This window comes from Anguilla anguilla, chromosome 13 (genome assembly GCF_013347855.1).
Source record: "Anguilla anguilla isolate fAngAng1 chromosome 13, fAngAng1.pri, whole genome shotgun sequence".
NCBI lineage: Eukaryota > Metazoa > Chordata > Actinopteri > Anguilliformes > Anguillidae > Anguilla > Anguilla anguilla.
Window position 1 is genome coordinate 19,598,903 of NC_049213.1, and position 19,804 is coordinate 19,618,706.

General features: G+C 44.0%; 1 protein-coding gene across 1 annotated transcript; it reads left to right on the forward strand.

Moving 5' to 3' along the window:
• Positions 1–3,129: 3,129 nt before the first annotated feature.
• On the forward strand, positions 3,130–12,719 carry LOC118211340 (YTH domain-containing family protein 1-like). Its single transcript, XM_035388490.1, has 6 exons — positions 3,130–3,530; positions 4,134–4,158; positions 6,464–6,543; positions 8,254–9,864; positions 10,982–11,026; positions 11,368–12,719. Exons 1-6 carry the CDS (start codon positions 3,504–3,506, stop codon positions 11,392–11,394), a joined length of 1,815 nt encoding a protein of 604 aa, XP_035244381.1. The 5' UTR covers positions 3,130–3,503; the 3' UTR covers positions 11,395–12,719.
• The last annotated feature ends 7,085 nt before the right edge of the window (positions 12,720–19,804 follow it).

A 19,804-nucleotide genomic window follows, 5' to 3' on the forward strand; every position in this document is an offset into this window, starting at 1 on the left:
AAGAAATCAGGCATAGTTTTTCAAGCTGCTATTCTGTTGTGTGGACAAATTAACCAGTGTATATTTCACTCCCCCTTTTAAAACTAAGAGAAAGATAAGTTCAAATATTATCAGGTGGTTGTGGAATATACAGTATGTTCATTAGTAGGCAGACAGCTCATTTTGTAATACTAAAGAATGTATCAATTGTGTGGAGTTTTCAAAAACATTTTGCCAAGTTGTCTACTGCCATATTCATGGCCCTTTTGTTTTCACCATTACTTACAAAACATGCTTTTACTTCTTTATCTAAAACAAGCCCTTACAATTAATGTAATTGTACTTGTAGACAATCTTGTCGACATTTTTTACTCTTTATCTTTATCTCTTTATCTCAGACATAACAATGTGACAAAATGAAACCCTCATAAACTGTTCTCTACCTTCTCTTCCCTCCTCTGCCCACCACCTCTTCCACCACCATCTTCTCTCTCCCCAGATGTCTTTGCAACCTACTTCAATGAGAAAGTTGCAGGCACCTGCAGCTCCTTCAGTACTACCAAGGCTCCTGGATCTGCCTTTACCCCTTCTCCCATTCCTCCTCCCTCTTCCCACTTCTGCTCCCTCCCTTCCTCTCTGTCTTCTCTCCACTCACAGATGCTGACGTATCTGAACTCCTGCTCTCCTCCTTTGAATTTCATGCAATTACTGTAACTCATCCCTCAAAATTTCACATTATTGTTCTATACCGTCCTCCAGGTCCACTCGGCTCTTTCCTGGACGAGCTGGACACTCTCCTGAGCTCCCTCCCTGAGACTGCGCTCCTAGCTGTGACGGAGGCACTTGCCACTGCAAGAGCCTCACGCCTCTCCTCTGTCCTGATCCTTCTTGACCTGTCTGCAGCTTTCGACACGGTCAACCATAAAATACTCCTCTCCACCTTGGCTGGGATGGGAATCGCCGGGACTGCCCTGTCTTGGTTCGCTTCCTATCTTGCAGATAGGACCTACCAGGTCACCTGGAAGGGGTCTGCCTCTGCTTCTCATCCACTTGTTACTGGAGTGCCACAGGGATCTGTACTGGGTCCTCTGCTGTTCTCCTTATACACCAGATCTCTTGGTTCAGTTATTAATTCACATGGCTTCTCCTATCATTGTTATGCAGATGACACACAACTCTTCTTTTCTTTCCTCCCCTCGGCCACACAGGTCAATGATAAGATCTCTTCCTGCCTGGCTGACATCTCCACCTGGATGGTAAGCCACCATCTGAAGCTCAACCTCAACAAAACTGAGCTGCTCTTCTTCCCGTGCAAGACCTCCTTACTTCCTGAGCTCTCAATCATGGTTGATGGCACCACAGTGACTGCCTCTCACTCTGCCAAGAGCTTGGGGGTGGTCCTGGATGACCAACTGGACCTCAAGGAGCACATCAAGGCAACATCACGGTCCTGCAGATTCCTTCTGTACAACATCAGAAGAATTCGACCATACCTGACGACGCACTCCACCCAGCTGCTCGTCCAGGCTACGGTGACCTCTCGCCTTGATTACTGCAACTCTCTCCTTGCAAGCCTGCCAGCTTGTGCCATACAGCCACTACAGATGATTCAGAATGCCGCTGCCCGACTCATCTACAACCTTCCCAAATTCTCCCACGTCACTCCTCTGCTGCGATCACTCCACTGGCTACCGGTCGCCGCCAGGATCCGGTTCAAAGCCCTGACCCTTGCCTACACTGCTGCCAACAGGACAGCCCCATCTACTTGCAGGACATGACTCGATTCTATGTGCCTGCTCGACCACTCCGCTCTGCGGCAGCAGGGCGCCTTGTAACCCCTCCCACCCGCCCAAAGGGATCACAGAGCTTCTCCACCCTAGCTCCCCAGTGGTGGAACGAACTCCCCGTCCCTCTCCGAACCTCCCCCTCACTACCCATCTTCCGCCGTGGCCTGAAGACTCATCTCTTCAGACTATACCTAGACTAACCACCACCACGCTGTATATTTCACTCTTTAAACCCCCCCCCCCTCCCTTTTCATGACACTTGTTACATGTTGCCCCATCCCAGCACTTTTTTTGTATTTTTTTTTTCACAGTAATTTGTATTTGTCCTAATACTGTAGCTTATCCTTCTGCCTAGTTGGCTTTGCAGAGGTTAGGTCAGAATAGTGTTCACTGTGTGAACTGTGTTCTTGGTTAGAAATAGCTGTACAAAATAAGTATTGTACCTTACTGAACCTGTGTTTAGCAGTTGTCTATGACCATGAAATGCACTTTTTGTACGTCGCTTTGGATAAAAGCGTCTGCCAAATAAATGTAATGTAAAAATGTAATGCTCTCTACTCGTCCACCCACCTGTGCCCTCAACCTGATACCTCATATGTCATCTAGTCCATCACTTCTTACATCATCCCATTAATCACCTCCCTGGCAGTGGTGTAAAAAAAAAATTTGTCATGGGCCCTGCTGCAAAATTATTGTTGGGTCCCCACCCCACCCCTTTCTTTTGGAAAGAAAAACTAGTAGCTACAAATATCCATCCATTATCTACATCCGCTTATCCTGGGCAGGGTTGTGGGGGTGCTGGTGCCTATTAGCTATAAATATAATTCAGGAATTAAAATAAGAATGGCCAATTATAAAATTTTAACATAGGCCATAACACAACCAAGACATACAACATAAGCATTTTCCTGGGGGAAAAAATCCTAAATGTAGTGCATTAATGTGAACATAATACAAAGATAAGAGAGTCTGCTAAATTCCTAAAAGTAAATGTAATTGGGTCAGTTCAGTTGGTTACAAATTTTCATCCTTCATAGAGTCACAGACCTTGTGGATCGTGCGCAAAAAAAGTATTGTAGTTGGTACAGTAGGCTACCAACACAAAGTATAGCCTACTTCACTTGTTTGGCTGTTTAAGGTTAAAATGGGCCTACACTTTAACATAGCATGCGGGGGAACTGTGAAAGCAATTATGGAACATCTGTAACTTGAAATATAATTCTGGCTTGCTCACAAGGCGAATAATATTACGAATACTAATCGTTTGAATTTACGTTACATTGCTACTGTTGCCACCACCTCAATACAATCCAATCCTTGGCTCCGCATGGCCACCTCCCGAAAGAAACCGGTGTCGGTGACGTCAATCCCCTCTGCTCAGACCCCGGATGAAGCTGCCATTGGGGGGAAGTGGACTGGGCTTCACAATAACTGGAGATTTTTAGGAGTGACGAAAAAACGGCTAAGAACCTACCGTGGAACGAAATTGTGTACAGTTTTGAACTGTGGACGTTTCAGAGACCACCCGCACTGTCTTGAAGGCGGCCCAAGTGTAAACTGTGCGAACAGGACAAACAGAATTGAGCCGCGGGACTGTGCTGCTGGGTGTACGTGCTGTGTGGAAAAAATATAGCTGGCCAGCTACTGTGCTAAACTGAAGAGGAAACGCGGTGCTTGGAAAGACATTGAGTAAAAGGCTCCAATCGAATCCCGGGGCTTGTTTAATGAATTAACGTTATGTCTGCCACAAGTATTGACCCTCAGGTAGGCAGGACGGGAAATGCCGGGCCATGTTCTTCTGTTTCGAAGGCCTTCGCAGCAAGGAAATGGAATTTGCATCCAGCAAGCTAGTTGTAAGAATAGACGGGAGCTAGCTTTAGCCTTCCAATGTTCACGTTAGCTAGCTAGCTAGCTAGCTATATATTTGATGTTCGAACGTGACACGAATAACGTGTTACAGTGGCCAAATATTGCTATATTCGCGTAAGCTAACGTTAGCCATCAAATGCAATATGTGTTTAGCTAACTAGCTTAGAGAGCTATGCTGTGGGGGAGGTTTTTTTTAAAGACTGGCTCAGTCATTTACGAGAATCCAACTAGCTGTAGTAGCTACTTTGGATTTAGCCAGCCAGCTAACGATAGCTAGCTACCAATCTCTGTGATTTAGTGGTGGTAATGCAGCTTGTTACAGTTAGCTAGCTAGCTATTTGCTAACTAACTTGCCTATCATAAACTAGTCCTAGTCCAACGGGAACCGTACCTTCCCTTCCTGTTTGGTGCGGGGAGGGGGTTTTCGATAATGGTGTAATGTGTTGCTAGTTACATGTCTCTCTTTTGCATGTTATCCGTTTATACATGGAAATGAAGAGACCAAAAGGACAAGACTCTAAAGGTGAGAGAAACGGTACACTATTTTGTGTCTAGCTAGCAAGCTGCATGGCCATCTAGAAATGCATCCTGCTAGCTCGCTAACTTATAATTATGGGGGGGGGGGGTCGTCTGACACACATGTGGTTTTCCTCCCGCGGAAGATCACGGTGAAATGTGGGATACAGCATATAACGGGAATACGCGTGGAATATCTGGACTATGTCCAGCAAACGTTAGCTAGCCAGCAAGCTACATTTCACGACCCAGCTAGCTAACATTAGCGAACCTGTTAGCGAGCTAAACGTTGTCAACAAGGCCAAAGTGCCACTCTCACGACTCATGAAAAGATTGCGTGCAGCTAGCCAACTGCTTTTGTTACAATCTGATCACCTGATAATTTTACAGTTCCTGCGCAGTTAAACACGCTTACTTGATTATTCTATAGTTAAACAGTTTTTCTAAGCTATATTTAGCATGACGTTGCTATGCCTAACATTAGCTAGTAACATGCGTGAAGCCCGGGTTCACCAAGTGCAATTCACATATTGCTCACGGTCCTGCTTTAATGTCATAGCTTTTATCTGCGCAATATACCGCTGACGGTTTTCAGTATTGTTTTCTTATTTGATGGAATTGTTGTTTCGGAGTAAATTAGTTTTTTGGCGCTTATTTATGTATCATTGTGCTATTTTTGATAATATTACATTTGCATTTTGCGAAAACAAAATGAAGTATTTTTGCTGTGAACTCTGGGTTTTCCTTTGGGGCTGAATTTCTTAGCAATGTGTGGGGAGCATCTATAGCACTAGGTTATATGACACTGAAACACAGTCTGGTGGCATTTTTGTGTACGTTTGTTTTGCTCGGTCTACAAATTACAGGTTTGTTTTCCAAGTTGAGGCATCTCTGCTCTGCTATGACATGTCACTGGAGAAGTTACGGATTAATTTCTTTCATTGTCAGATATGAAACGCACCGATATATAATTCGCCCGCGCATACAAACCAGTGTGTGTTGCTGGCAGGTGCTCATTAAAATGCAACACAGGCAGAAGTTGTTGCATTGCAGCACTTGTGATTTTTGTGGTTTTATCGCTCCTTCACCTCTCCTAATTACGTGGAGAGAAGGTCATTTTTGTTTTGAGCAATACAGACAGCCACAAGGATGTTTTTTGGAAGTCTCTTTTCTTTTTAGTTAATATGGTTGTACCGATGCAACTAACTACAGTAGCTTTAGTTTAGCATAACTGAGTGAGTGATGGGTTTTTGGCATGGAAAGGAAGTTTCATGTGTTGTGTACACACATTCATTTTGAAGTATCACATTAAACATTTAACATACAATCATGCACATGTTCAAATACCATAAGAACCAGAGCTGGTGTGTGTGTGGCCATAGTAAATCAGATTATCTTCCTTATTATGGACAGGGTAATAGAAACCCTGCACAGACCTGTCCTTGCCCTATTTTTGCAATCGTGGTCCTGCAATACAGCTCATTGATGTCACTTTGTGGTTACAGGCAGAACTGTTGTCACTTCCAGGTGAAAACTGTGACATCTCTGCACTTTCAGGGCTGTTTCTGCCAGCAGTGAGAATTTTGTGCTCAAAAGTCATTTCAGAGCAGTCTCTGTGCAGACCTTTCTGATCTTCATGTTACATGGATGGGTCAACTCTTAGTTATTAGTCTATCCAGGCAACGTGTAAATCAATTGATCTGCCCAGTGTTCTGCTGTGAACTGATGCCCCTCTGCATGCTGTATTCATACCAGTGCATGGGTCAGTGTCAAATGTGCCCCCCCATTCCTATTGGCCATGCAAAGATGTCTTCTCCAATCAGAGCAGGAGAGATTCTGTATGCTAACAAATGTACTATTTGGTGTTTGTACGTGTATTCATTAGCTGTGGCTATGTCTGCACTGGCAAAGCGAATAATGCATTAGCGGATGTGATCACAATAATGGATAATGGCGGCTCTGTGTTTTGTTGATACTTATGAAAAAAACCCTTTGCAGTATTCTTCATTTGAATTTCTCTCCACCTGGGAGCAGTGAATTTTTTTTTTTTAAACCAGCAGGCTCTTCATCTTTCAGTAAAGATGCTATGTTGGAATGTGTGATCCATTTGCTTAGTCATTCATCAGATCTATGGCATTGGATGGTATATTGGTTTTGTTTTGTTGGAGTGTTTCACACTCAAGTATGACCCCTCCTCCCGCAATACTGACTCTTTAAGGAAAGGTCTTTTGGTGATTACCTTTGTGTGTGTTCTTGTAGAGGTTTTAATGACGTTGAATAATCATGTGTTCATACAACCTTTCCTCACCCAGTGCAAAATGGTTCACTTCACCAGAAGGAAACTGTCCATGACAATGATTTTGAGCCCTACCTCACCAGCCAGTCCAACCAGGTGAGTGGGGTGGAAGCAAGGGGGTGTGGGGTGTGGTGGCCGTTATATGACTTAATGATGTTTGTTTCAGTTTTGATTGACATTACTCCCTGTTTAATTAAAAATCTTGTCTAGTTGGACCCTGCTCATTTGTGGGTTTTTTACACTATCTGTTAATGTGTGGTTGGTGATTTCTCTGGCCCAGGGTTCAAACGATACCACTAGCTAGCACCCTGTAACCTTGGACCTTCTTGCTGCATTCAGATAGCCAGACCTCTGGTCTGCGGTTGGGTCGTGGCAGGTTGTCAGGACAAGGAAGTTGACTGCCATGGCATGTGGTGATTGGCTCCATCTCTCAGGCTGCTGGTGTTTTATTGAACGGTGAATTGTGCCTAAATTTTGTGGGGCTTTGGAGCAGATCTGTTCAGGAAACAACCTGTCCATTCCCTCTCTTTCTCGCTCTCATGTCCTGCGATGTCACCAGATGAAGATGTAGGTGTGGTCCCACATATAAGATCTAGTTTCATATTCGTGAGATTTTATTAGCCGCAAATGTAGAAAGCTCAGTAGTCACTTTGTATTTTGTATATTGGTTTAATGATTTCGGGCAGTCATCCGGTTAAATGATGCTAATAGCTCAATAACCTGGCTCTGATGCTATGGCTTACAGGGAAGCCCTTGCTCTGTGCAGAGGTTGTCAATGAGCCCTGCTGGTACTTCTCTCTGTTTTCCTCCTCATTATTTATGCCACTGCTGTAGCATGAACTCCCCCTGAGGGGGGGGGGCCCGGAGGTTGCCGTACTGATCCATGGGTCCTTACAGCTGGAGTGAGGATTGATCCGTCGTCCCATGACGCCAAGTTATTGACCCCGCTCCAGTTGTGCTTTAAGGAATAAAGAGAGGAGAGTTGTGAGATGATCCCTTGTAGACCAGATCCTCTTAACTCTGCCCACCTGCTCTCATACAGAGACATTTAACGGCAGGAAAGGCCTGATGAATTTCTGATTAGGTATTTGCGGTGGGATAGATAATGCTGTGTAACTGGCGGCTAATCTGAGCCGTTAGCAGTGCCAATGTGCTGTAGGCATGGTCAGGGCAGGCCTAGGGCACCTTGGCTAGAGACTGACAGCATATGGTCATATCCAGCATTGTGTCATTTCAGGCCTGGGATTCAACTCCCTGAGGAGAATATTCTTCCAAACATTTTAATTTTGTTACTTTTTAGTTTGTGTTTATCGTAACTTTGTTAATGTAGTCTTCTGTGCTCAACCTGAATAGCTTAAGCTTCTTGTAAGTTTTACCCCTCATACCTGGAACCGGTTTGGTTGCCCTTCTTCATACTTTTTCAAGAGAAGCTTATCAATAGGTTTCCTAAAGAAAATGGATCTGAAATTTCAATACTGGACTGCCACAGTGTCTAACTTAAATCCAGAAAGCCTGCTGAGTCTACTGGTTTAACTGCAGTCTCGGGAATGGTTCATTCTCTGCTGGTTTTCAGTGTGTTTCAGCTCTGAAGCTTATGTCTTGTCAGTGTTTGGGCACATGCCGTGTTTCCAAGGCCTAAAGGAGCTGCTAATTGAAAGGAAAAAACTCATAAACCTGCAAACCCTGGACTGGAGTTTGCGGTCCCTTCTTTAGAAGGGGTCTCCTACCACTCTGCATTGCATTTTGTTTGTGTTTGCGGGTTATATAAGACAGCAACTCTGAAATAAAATGTCTTTTATCTTCTAGAACAACAGCTACCAGTCCATGACGGACCCCTACATGTCAAGCTACTATCCCCCCTCTATCGGCTTCCCCTACCCCCTGAGCGAGGCACCCTGGTCCACGGGCGGGGACCCACCGATCCCCTACCTGACCCCCTACGCACCCCTCAGCAATGGGGACCACCATTTTATGCACGATACGGTTTTCGGGCAGCCTGGGGGACTGGGGAGCAACATCTACCAGCACAGGTTCAACTTCTTCCCTGAGAACCCGGCCTTCTCGGCCTGGGGCACCAGCGGCTCCCAGGGACAGCAGACTCAGAGCTCAGCGTACGGGGGCAGCTACAGCTACCCGCCCAGCTCCCTGGGGGGCACCCTGGTGGACGGGCAGACTGGTTTCCACAGCGAAACCATGAGTAAGGCCCCTGGGATGAACAGCCTGGAGCAGGGCATGGTGGGGCTGAAGATCGGGGGCGAACTGGCGGGGTCGGGTGTCAAGGCCGTGGGCTCCATGATCGGCGGGGCAGCGGGAAACGGCGGGGCGCCCATCGGCATGCCGCCGCCCAAGCCGGCGTCCTGGGCGGCCATCGCCAGCAAACCCGCCAAGCCGCAGCTGAAGGTTAAGACCAAGCCTGGCATGCCCCTCCCAGGTGGGGCTCTCCCACCCCCGCCGATCAAACACAACATGGACATTGGCACCTGGGACAACAAGGGCCCTGCCTCAAAACCGCCCCCTTCCCACCAGCCCCTCCCCCACCCTCATGGCCACACCCACCCTCTCCCCCCGCCCCAGCAGGCCCCGCCCCCCCTGCAGTCGCCGCAGTCCCTGGCGCAACAGCAGCTCTCCCTGCAGGCCCCACCCCACCAGGCCCCGCCCCTTCACAACCCCTACCAGAACCACGCCCAGGCCCCACCTCCGCAAACCCGCTGGGTTGCCCCCCGCAACCGTAACCTCGGTTACGGGCAGGGAGGGGCCGTCGACGGGGGTGGCGGAGGCTCCTCTTCCTCCGGCGGAGGTGGCCCCCCAGGGGCGGGACCCGGCGGGGTGGGGGCGGGGCCTGGAGGGGCGGAGTCCCACCCAGTGCTGGAAAAGCTGCGGGCGGCGCACAGCTACAACCCAAAGGACTTTGACTGGAACCTGCGCACCGGCCGCGTCTTCATCATCAAGAGCTACTCCGAAGACGACATCCACCGCTCCATCAAGTACTCCATCTGGTGCAGCACGGAGCACGGCAACAAGCGCCTGGACGCCGCCTTCCGCGCCATGGCGACCAAGGGCCCGGTGTACCTGCTGTTCAGCGTGAACGGCAGCGGGCACTTCTGCGGCGTGGCCGAGATGCGCTCGCCCGTGGACTACGGCACCAGCGCCGGCGTCTGGTCCCAGGACAAGTGGAAGGGCAAGTTCGACGTCAACTGGCTGTTTGTGAAGGACGTGCCCAACAGCCAGCTGAGGCACATCCGCCTGGAGAACAACGACAACAAGCCCGTCACCAACTCACGGGACACGCAGGAGGTGCCGCTGGAGAAGGCCAAGCAGGTGCTGAAGATCATTGCCACCTACAAGCACACCACCTCCATCTTCGACGACTTCTCCCACTACGAGAAGCGGCAGGAGGAGGAGGAGGTGGTGCGCAAGGTAACCCTGCTCCGAAACCCGCACGTGCACACGTCTGCAAACCGGCATATGTATAAATGCAGGCACACCCGCACGTGCACGTGCACACACACACACCTGCAGACGAACGCACGTATAAATACAGACGCGCACAGGCTTACATGCATACTTGCGTATACACATACACACAAGCATGTATATGTGCACAAAGAATGCACACACATATGCACCCAGGCAGGCACGCCACTCAACGCACATACGCGCACTAGTGAATCAATACATGCATGTACTTGCACATACGTGTGGACACACCAGTTGCATACTGTTTTTGTGAAACTGCTTCTGCACAGCTGGTGTAGTAGTGTGGTTCAAACATCTCTAATGTTTGTTTTTGTAATGTATCTCTCCGTGGGTTTTCTTACTCTCAGTGGGATGTAAAGGCCTGCGTTTTCCAGTGTTGTGAGGTCAGTTGACTTTTCTCTGTAAAGTCTCCTGGAGCAGAGACGCGTTTTCTGTTTTCTCTGTGTCTCCCAGCACAGAGACACATCTGCATGCTGCAGGGACAGATTAAAACTCTGTGATTGGGCAGTCTGGGCTCTGCCTCCGTCTGATTGGTCCCAGGCTTTAGCCAGCCTGTTGAGCAGCAGCCCAGCCCTGCAGCTGGGGTTGGTGTGCCCTTTTCAGTCTCTCGGCTCTTCTCTGAGTCAGGGCTGTGAGTGTTAACTCCAGGCGTTCAAGTCCCCTGTACCAGCTGCTAAGGATGCCTCTCCAAATGATACCGTATTCATCTGTACCTACTGCAGTAGCATCCATTATTACCTCATATACCTTGGGTTATGTCATCAATACACATCTGTGCATCCCTTGTTCTATCAAGTAAATATACATTTTTAGTCCCTTGTTTGATTTGTTGTACCTTGTATATTTACAATGTATTTTGTGGTTGTGTAGTTTCTTTAGGAGTGAAATGAGTTTTGGGCTGGTCAGAAGTTCCAGTATTCCTCACATCCCTTATTGCTGTTGTTTATCTGTCAATCTGTGTAATTGTATTTAATGTAAAACTCATGAGTGTTAGGTAGCCTCTCTCTCTCTGTCTTTCTCTCACTCTCTGACTGACTGTGTCCATTTGATTTCACAGAACTTTGAACCTGCGCCCATCCAGAACCGGTCTCGACTTGACCAGGTACTGTACCAGAGCCCCCGAAGTGCCCGTGGAAGTGTGTGAGCGTGTGTGTGAGCGTGTGTGTGCATGCCTGCGAATGAGCGAGCGCGAGTGTCAGTGATCACGCGGGGAGGGGAGGCTGCACGGGGAGAAGGTTGCTGTGGTCATGGCAACATCAGGACCATCACGTTATTACTGCCGCCGTTGCCGTGGGTCCCAGCTCTGAGAGACGTTTTCTAAGAATGCCCGTTCCCTCTCTAAGCACGCTAGTCAGCGCAAAGACCTGCGATAGAATGCACTGGTGTCTGTCTGTGAGCGGTTGCTAACCAACCCCCCCCCCCCCTTCTCTTCTCCCGTCACAGGAACGCCAAAATCGAAGTAAACAATAGAAGACTGTACACTTGGCTCAGTCAACAGTTATAATAGGACTGACATTTTGAAATTTAAAACAAGGAAAAAGAAAAATGAAATGGAAAAATAAATCTTTTTTTTTTTCTTCTATTTAATTCTGGTGACTCGGGCCAGCGTCGAGAACTCTGCTTTGTGCCGCAGGTACTTGAGCTGTGCAGGGACAAAGCAGGTTCATATATCAAGTAGCTTCAGCCATTTGTGTTCTCCCTCCCTCCCCCTTTTTATTTCTGTTTCTCCTGCCTTTTAGTCAGACTTGTGTCAATATGCCCTCCCTTCACCCCTCTTTATTTTTAATATAATTTGAAATGTAATCAGGGTTCTGCTGCACCTGTAATTACTCCTGGCCAGTTACTATTTTGTACAATCAACAAAAAAAACCCGGATGTGTTCTAGCCTTTTTTGACCAGTAGATGGCAGTGTGGTAGTGTTATGGGGGTCGGCGGTACGACCCTGCTGAAGATGCTTAGGCAGTTGGGCTAGAACAGGACAATGACAGATGGAATGACCTATGACAAAATTTTGATGTAAAACTATATTTTTTGAATTATGTATTTCTTGGCATATTACTGTTGTGACAACTTTAAGAAAAGAGTCAATTCAGAAAACATGTGCTATTATTGTTCTTTTTTTTCCTTCTTTCTTTTTTGGAGCCTTAATAATAATTATTTTGAAATGACACGGGGAAATAGAATAATCTTTACTTAAACTATAACAGTACTAGAGAATCAGGGAAAGAGGCTGTCATTGATAACTGTATTTTCAGTTTCAGTTTTTCTCTGCCCTTTGGGTGAGAATGCGGTCATGTTTGAGGTCTGCTTTGGATCTTAACAATACAACTCAATTGTGTTTTTTTTCTTGTTTTGTTTTGTTTTTTTAAATGATGATGACGTAACCGTAACTGTTCCATATTTTCCAGCAGGATGTCTGTTCCTGTGTTTAAGCCAGTCTGAGAAAAAAGTGTAGCACTCACTGCTTTTTAAAAAAATCAATGAGAAAACGTGATTTTTTTTTTTTGTTTGGTTTTTTTTTGTTAAATTAGAACGATGTGATGATGTAATTGCAACATTGGAGTGAATTGTTTATAACATTTGGAAATCACTTTTTTGAGTTGCAAGTCACTTAACCTTCTTTCTCTGTCTGCTTGATCATTTTTGTTTGTTTTTGTTTTTTTTTTGTCCTCAGTAATGCTAAGCTTTAATGTAGGAACATATAGTAAGAGAGAAAGCCTCAAAAATGTGTAACCTGAAATTAATGTTACTGATTTACTGTCCAGAGTAAGAAAAACAAGAACGAAATAACGATTTTTTTGTGTGTCATTATTTGAACTGTGTGTGTGTGTGTGTGTTCGTGTCTGTGTATGTCTGCGTCTGAGTGTTTGCATCTGTGTGCATTTGAAGTGTAGCTAAAACAGTCCTTATTGGAAACACCAAATGTAGCTGAAATTGTTTTATCTATATTTTTAACATCAAAAGGTATATTCCTTGTTAGAACAAAACAATTTTTATTACTGCAGCATTACTACTGTGTGTGTGTGCACGCGCATGTGCTTGTGTGTGTGTATTCATATATATATACGCACACACACACTCGGTCAAAAGTTTTAGTACACTTGTTTTTTAGTACTCTTGAGTACACATTACTTGTTTTTTTTTTTTTAACTATTTAAGCAGTTTAACTTATGTAAATAACATTGAATGGCACATGGTAAGAAATTAATAGTCACAAGGTAAGAAGCAATAGAAATGAAAAAGATGGTTTTACTTCATAGAATAGTGACCTAAACTTTGGAGTCCATTAAAAAGCCACATTTGTCTAAATAAACAGGTGAACAAATTCTTTCCATTATCGAACAAGCTTCTATAGCAGTGTTGGTGTGAACTTTAAGAACCATGTGGTTGTCATTGTAGAAACAAAATGGTATAAATATTCTCAGTAGTTATTGTTGGAAAAGGTGGCTATTTTGATGAATCTAAGATTTGGATCATTTTTTTTTTTTTTTTTTTTTTAAATAAAAGGCTTTTCCTTTCATTTTTTATGTCTGATTGATTGAAAATTGTGGGTGTACTCAAACTTTTGACCAGGTGTGTGTGTGTGTATATATATATATATATATATATATGTGTGTGTGTGTGTGTGTGTAAACGTCTTAAATATTTACCACTGGCTGTGGCCACAGGGAGAATGAGTGTTTGTGATGCCTTTAATGGGTGGAGTTTCTGAGCTCAATGCGTCGGGCTTGTGTGCAAAGTGGGCGGGCCTACACTGTTTATAGCACTAGGATTGGTTCATATCTGTGAGGCTCTGGTGGTAACGCCACACAGTCCAGGGCTCACAGGGCCGCACTCTTCACAGGGCTGGAGAGCTCCACATGCGGGAGGAAGTCTTCCTGAAAGCTGGCTGAAAAACTGACTGTCCTTTTGTGGCAATGCTGTATGTATAGTTGGCAGCCAACGGGGGATGCTCACTTTTTAATTTTGATTATTTAAGCTGGGTACTGTTTCCAGGGTTACCGTTTTTTGCATCTAACTGTCCATCACCATCTTAGTTTCTGGTCTGTGCGAACTGCACTAATTCCGCATGGGTAGCGATTTAAATGTGCCGTGCTCACCTGATTGTAGCCCAGGACCCTGCTGATTTTCATGTCACAGTGTTAAATGGGACATTCACACACAGACGAGCATGAACAGTTTGCTGTATCCAGTGTCTTACACCTGTCTGTTTCCTGGATTGTAATTGTGTTTTAAGCAAATATTGTTCTCACCGTTACCGCTGACCTTGTCAGAGTTTCAGCTGTTGAGGTCAAATGTCATAGTTTCATTTTATCTAAAATCTTTGACTCAGCTGTAAGTCTTAATGAAAACATGGGCCTCTTGCAGCTCACTTACCACGAACTACAAAGCACACCGTAGGTACTGTAAGGGTATTAACACTCAAACATGTAGTCAGGGCCAAAGCACATATTGATTCATATGTAAAACGTTGGCTTGTAAAGTAAAATTTACCCTACAAGCTACTGGTAGCCATTGGGAAGCAATGTGTGTCCTTTTATCTGTTCAGCCAGGAAATGAAACAGTGACTAACGTGCTTTGAATCTATAAGCATGTGAAAAAATCTTAAGTTTCAGCCTCAAATTAAAGTAGCATGCCTGGGATATTTTCAAAATATTTTTTATTAAATCTATATTGTGATGTTGCCCAACTTGGATTCAAACTTTATAACCAGAATGAACCAGAATTTCTTTTATGAGAATTTTTTCCACACTGGCCAAACATCCTTCCACTGCTTACCGATCTTTCAGTTGAGTACTTGAGAATCTTCAATTTTTCCATTTATTTTTTTTATTGGTTTATTTTTCAGGGACAATGCACACCAATCAACAGTCAAACTGTAAATGAGCCAGAGTTAGCCTGAAAGGCTAGTTTTCATCTGCTATCCCTGGCCATATGTTTAAAAGGCAGCCTTTACTTGTCAGAATTCAGTTGTCGAGGACTTTGAGGTGTATATTAAAGACACACCCCTTCTTCTGTACAGGCAGTGTTTTCCCTAATAGACGGTTGTTAAAATATTTATTTTGCGGTTCCTATTGAATATAGAAGATCGGTGGACTATCAAAAGCAAGCGGCCAAAACCAGACTTCGTTTTTGAAGCTCATTTCCTGGTGTTGTAGTTCCTGGTTGCTCACTAGCGCCACTACGGATGGCTCCAGTATAGGTGTTTTCATATCCGGTTTCCATGTAAGTCTACGGTACAAATGCAATAAAAATACAAAGCCACTAATTTTTTCTCACAAGAACAAATAGTCATAATAGGTGTATTTTATTCGTCTTATGACTGTCCATGGGTCTATTTTATGATTTATTGCATCATTTGGGCACAGGGCCAATATTTGTTCTGGACCAATGAGGTACAGCTTGCGTCACTTCCGGATTACTTCGGAGGACTATGCTACAGTAGGGGCCACAGTCTATGGTCACTGGGGTGGGCGGTGGCGCTTCTTGGCCTTGCCATTGCGGCTCCGGCTACGGTCCGCCTGTGCTAAGTCTGAAAATGCAGGCATCCCATTTCGTGGTGATTTCATTATGGCGTGTGCTATTTACAGCTGCACTAGACGACCATAAAATAATCCTCCTCTTAAGTTTTTCGGTAGCCGAGTCATTTTTACTATTTCCTTTAGCCTACTTAACCAAATAATTAGTTGGCAGAAAGCGTAATCAGCTTGCTATATTTGGTAGTCCAGTAGTAGCCTATGCTAAAACAGTTCGCAACTTCGGCTACCAAGCCATTTGACTAGCTAGCTAACCTTAACCGGCAAACATTCAATCTGTCAGACGTGTTTGGCGGCTTGTCAGTCGTGTACATTCCGTAAATGTCTACCTGGGCCATGCTTCAAGCATGTGACAAAGCTACTATAATCCCGATTTTGGGATAAACACTTTTTCAGTTTCACGAAGCGAATTAAGAGTCTCAAGGTTCATTTGCTGAAATCACACACACAGAATTTAACGAAATTAACCATCTTGGCATTTAGAAAGGAATATGTTTTTAGCATTTAAGAGACCGACAAGCTAGGCATTTAAGACAGTGGTTCTCAGAATCGGTTCTGGGGGCTCCTTGCGTATATTGGCTTTTCTCCATTGGTTTTGATGATTTACAAGAAAAAAACGATAGCCTAATAATAATTAGAAATTCAACGTAGGCTACATTATTTTTGTCTTCATGCACCAGGTGGAAAACTTGCTGTACAAAGTGCGTTGTCATATTTACACGCCTGCAGATCAGTTATTAAAATACTTGGTAGATTTGTTAATAACCGCTGACAGTGTTAATTTTTATTCGGTAGAAAGTGATTTGCGAACGATCGGTCAGCTAGCGTCACCCAGCAAGTGAACACCACAAACGGCGATGGAGTAGCTAGTAGTAGCAGTTACTGGCTCATTAACTGACTGGCGAAAACCTACGACGATAACTTGCTCGGTTAACAGCAGATCTACCAGACAGTTATACGAAAATTAGCCTAGTCAAATCACCAGTAGCCTACACATCTCCGATTGATTGACCATCAGTGTAGTCAATGTTCTTCCCCTGTGGTTCATATTGCTAATGCGTGAGCTAACCACGGATAGCCTACCTAGCTCACTGGCAAGCTGATATGCTAGTTAAGCATATTCGTTTTGCTGAGAAACATGAATTGAAGATAACTGAACATAGCCTAATTGTATTTTTAATGTCATACATATAACGTGATTACATGACAGTACAGTCACGGATGGAAATTAAACTCCGTAAACATCTGATAATATATTTTAAAACATAACGGCAGACAGTCAGCTAGCCTCGTTCAGGTTGATGGGCTTTTCCGCACCGGACTGTCAATCAAATTGTAAAAATCACAGAGCGGCTTTTAAACTCTGTGGTTTTGGCTCCAACTCCAAAATGGCCGCGCCCGCCATTGAGCTTCAAAACGTATTTTCGGAGACCCACGGAGAGTCAATGGGTGACGTCACAGTAGCTTTGTCCATATTTTTTACAGTCTCTGATCAAAAGTAGCTATACGTTTGTAGAATTGGACTTCTCACGTGTGGTCTATTGATCACATGGTGTTGACGTAACGGGGACGGCTTATTGATGAGCGCTGTCCGAGGTTCTGGATCCGTATTGATACAAAGCCTAGTCTCCAAGACGAAAAGATATGGCAAGCCGGCGGTAACCTAGCTGGAAAAAATAAATTCCATGATTAAGAGATGGAGATAGGACGAGGCAAATATCACAAACAATCTTTAGTTCAAACGGATAGATTTTGTACTCGAACAACACACGCCGTATTTGCATTTTAGAAAGTCAGTTCCTGGTTCCTGAACATTGTCTGCATAAAATGTAGGCTTGACTACTTTAGGCTACCTTAGCTTTGTACTTTGAACTGCTTTAAAGCAAACGAAACCAGCTACTATTCGTAATGATGGCGCACATTGTTTGCATTAAAAACGCAAACATATTATGGGGCTTCCAGAAATCACGTGGTCATCCTGCTTTTAAAATGATAGCCTACAGTATGTGTAATCATAACGTAATCTAGAAAATCTTATTTCGCTCCGTTGTAGTAGTGACCGGTACTGTCACCACTTGTGATTATAAATCAGATCGTGACTCTGATTAAGCATTTACAATATGAGCAATTAGAAAATGTGGATGGTGAATTTCGTCACTGAAAATTGTCGATAAACTTGTTTTGGTTAAAATGCTGCTAGCCTCTGCGCTGCACTTTGATGGCGCTAAACTGGTGAGCATTAAATAATTATTGGCTTTGTAAGCACGGTGAGAAAACCCGAAGCTACCTCCGTTGTCACACCACTCGCCTGAAACCCTCAACACGGGGTCCTTACTTTTCACGTGTCCGCGGGCCTCTGGGATTTTGCCTGAAGCTGCAAGGCAATACTGATCTCACCCGGAATCTGCTTTGAACAGAATTACGGGTGCGATTTCGCTTCTTTTTTTTTTTTTTGCTAAATGGGGTAATTTATTAGTGGTGACCAGTCACTCCCAGCCACGCGTTCGCAAATAAACCCCCTTCCCAAATGTCTACCCTTTTGATCCTTACGCAGAACAACTAATTATAAGCAAAACGGGGAAAAAACAATTGCAAACAACAGTCGACACTACAAATGAACAGTCGTGTTGTCAAATTTCCACTGCTACCGAACCACGGCCCAAATACGTGGTTGACTTCAATATATAGTCTGTCCCACGACAGCACAATGTTCTAGCACTCAAGCCTTCGTACATCTGAGGTGAAAAAATCCGGAAACATATTATCGAAAGTGCTCCACGTTGGTTCCTGGTAAATTGTATAGTCTTTTTATGTTTTACTCAGTAATTGCAAACTGAAAAAGATCATTATTTAAGAATACTTATCTTCCAGACGTTTCCCTAAACGTTTCCCTTTTAACTTTGTTGTAGATTTACTTACACACATGATCATGAACAGTTCCAGTGTATTTTGTGGTTTGCACCTCTATTTTAATAATGGTAGATAAAAATAATCACTGTATCCATTTTTTTATTCTGTTTTTATCATAGCAACTCTATTTCATAATAAATACCATTACTAATAATACTACTACTACTACCACCGCTACTACTACTACTACTGCTACTAGTAGTAGTAGTATACAGTACTAGTTATAATAATAACAGTATTATTATTATGCTACATAACAATTGCTTTCACTCATTTTCACAACAGTTCCAATGTGCAAAACTCTTAATGAAAACTATGAAACTGACATGCAGATTTCTTACATGAAGGCCACAAGTGCAATATTTACATACAAAATGAAAGATTCGAAATGACTTTTCCTGTTCTCTGAATACAGCCAGCTCATGTTGGAACAATGTTCTAATTACTTTTGATATACACGCATATCATTGAATCAATTCAACATTGACAACATTTCTACAAGAGTGTCTCATCCTCACCAGATCTTTCTTGATGACAAGAAATGCAATTATTAATTTTAAATGATGTATTGAACTAATCTGACACAGTCGTACCTATTTTGGGTTCAGTATGGGAAATTTCAGGAATATGAGCTGAAATGTAGATCAGGGTGTGGAGCAACAGCAGTGTATATTTAATCAAGTATTAGAAACAGCATATGGCATAACTTTTTGACTTGTTCATTCTGTTGCATAATCATTATCGGATACATTTTGAAAAGTCACTACTTGTCAAGTTATGCTTGGTACCTCTCAAATAAATAGTTTTTCTACATCAGGTTTCTACGTCAACCAGGTCTGGTGCACATCATTTGGGCAGACTAGCCCCCTCAGCCGAAGTCAGAGCAGAAGTGGATAAAAGTGGTTTGCATGACATTCTGAGTCCCTGTCGCGTTTCACTATTTTCAACCAGGATGTGGAGAATCCAGGCTGCCCAACTGGCAAGTAGGTCACCTTCATGCTGGCAATGGGGGGAGCATGTAACCTACGTAGGTAAAGGTTTCATTTCAACTTTGTGGAAGGCACACTGCCGGACCACCTAGTTTCTCATAGTCAGACGTACAGTCTCACAAGCGCACTGAGAAGTCAAACAATTAATTCACATGAAAATATTAGAGCCTACTGGAGTGCAAAAGTGTAATCTTTGAGGTAAATGAACACTGGCCAAAACAGAGTATGTAAATTGTGATTGTGATTTACAACCATTGCATGTGTTTCATTTCAGTTTATATACATTTCCATTTTGGACACATTGCAGTAGCTATTGCTTTTCGTGTCTTGGCAAATACTTCACTCCAAATTGTTTTGCCTTGCACAGTATCAACGATTTAGATTTTTTTAAATACAGCAAATAGATATAACAAAATCACAGAATGCTTACGGTACATATCAAAT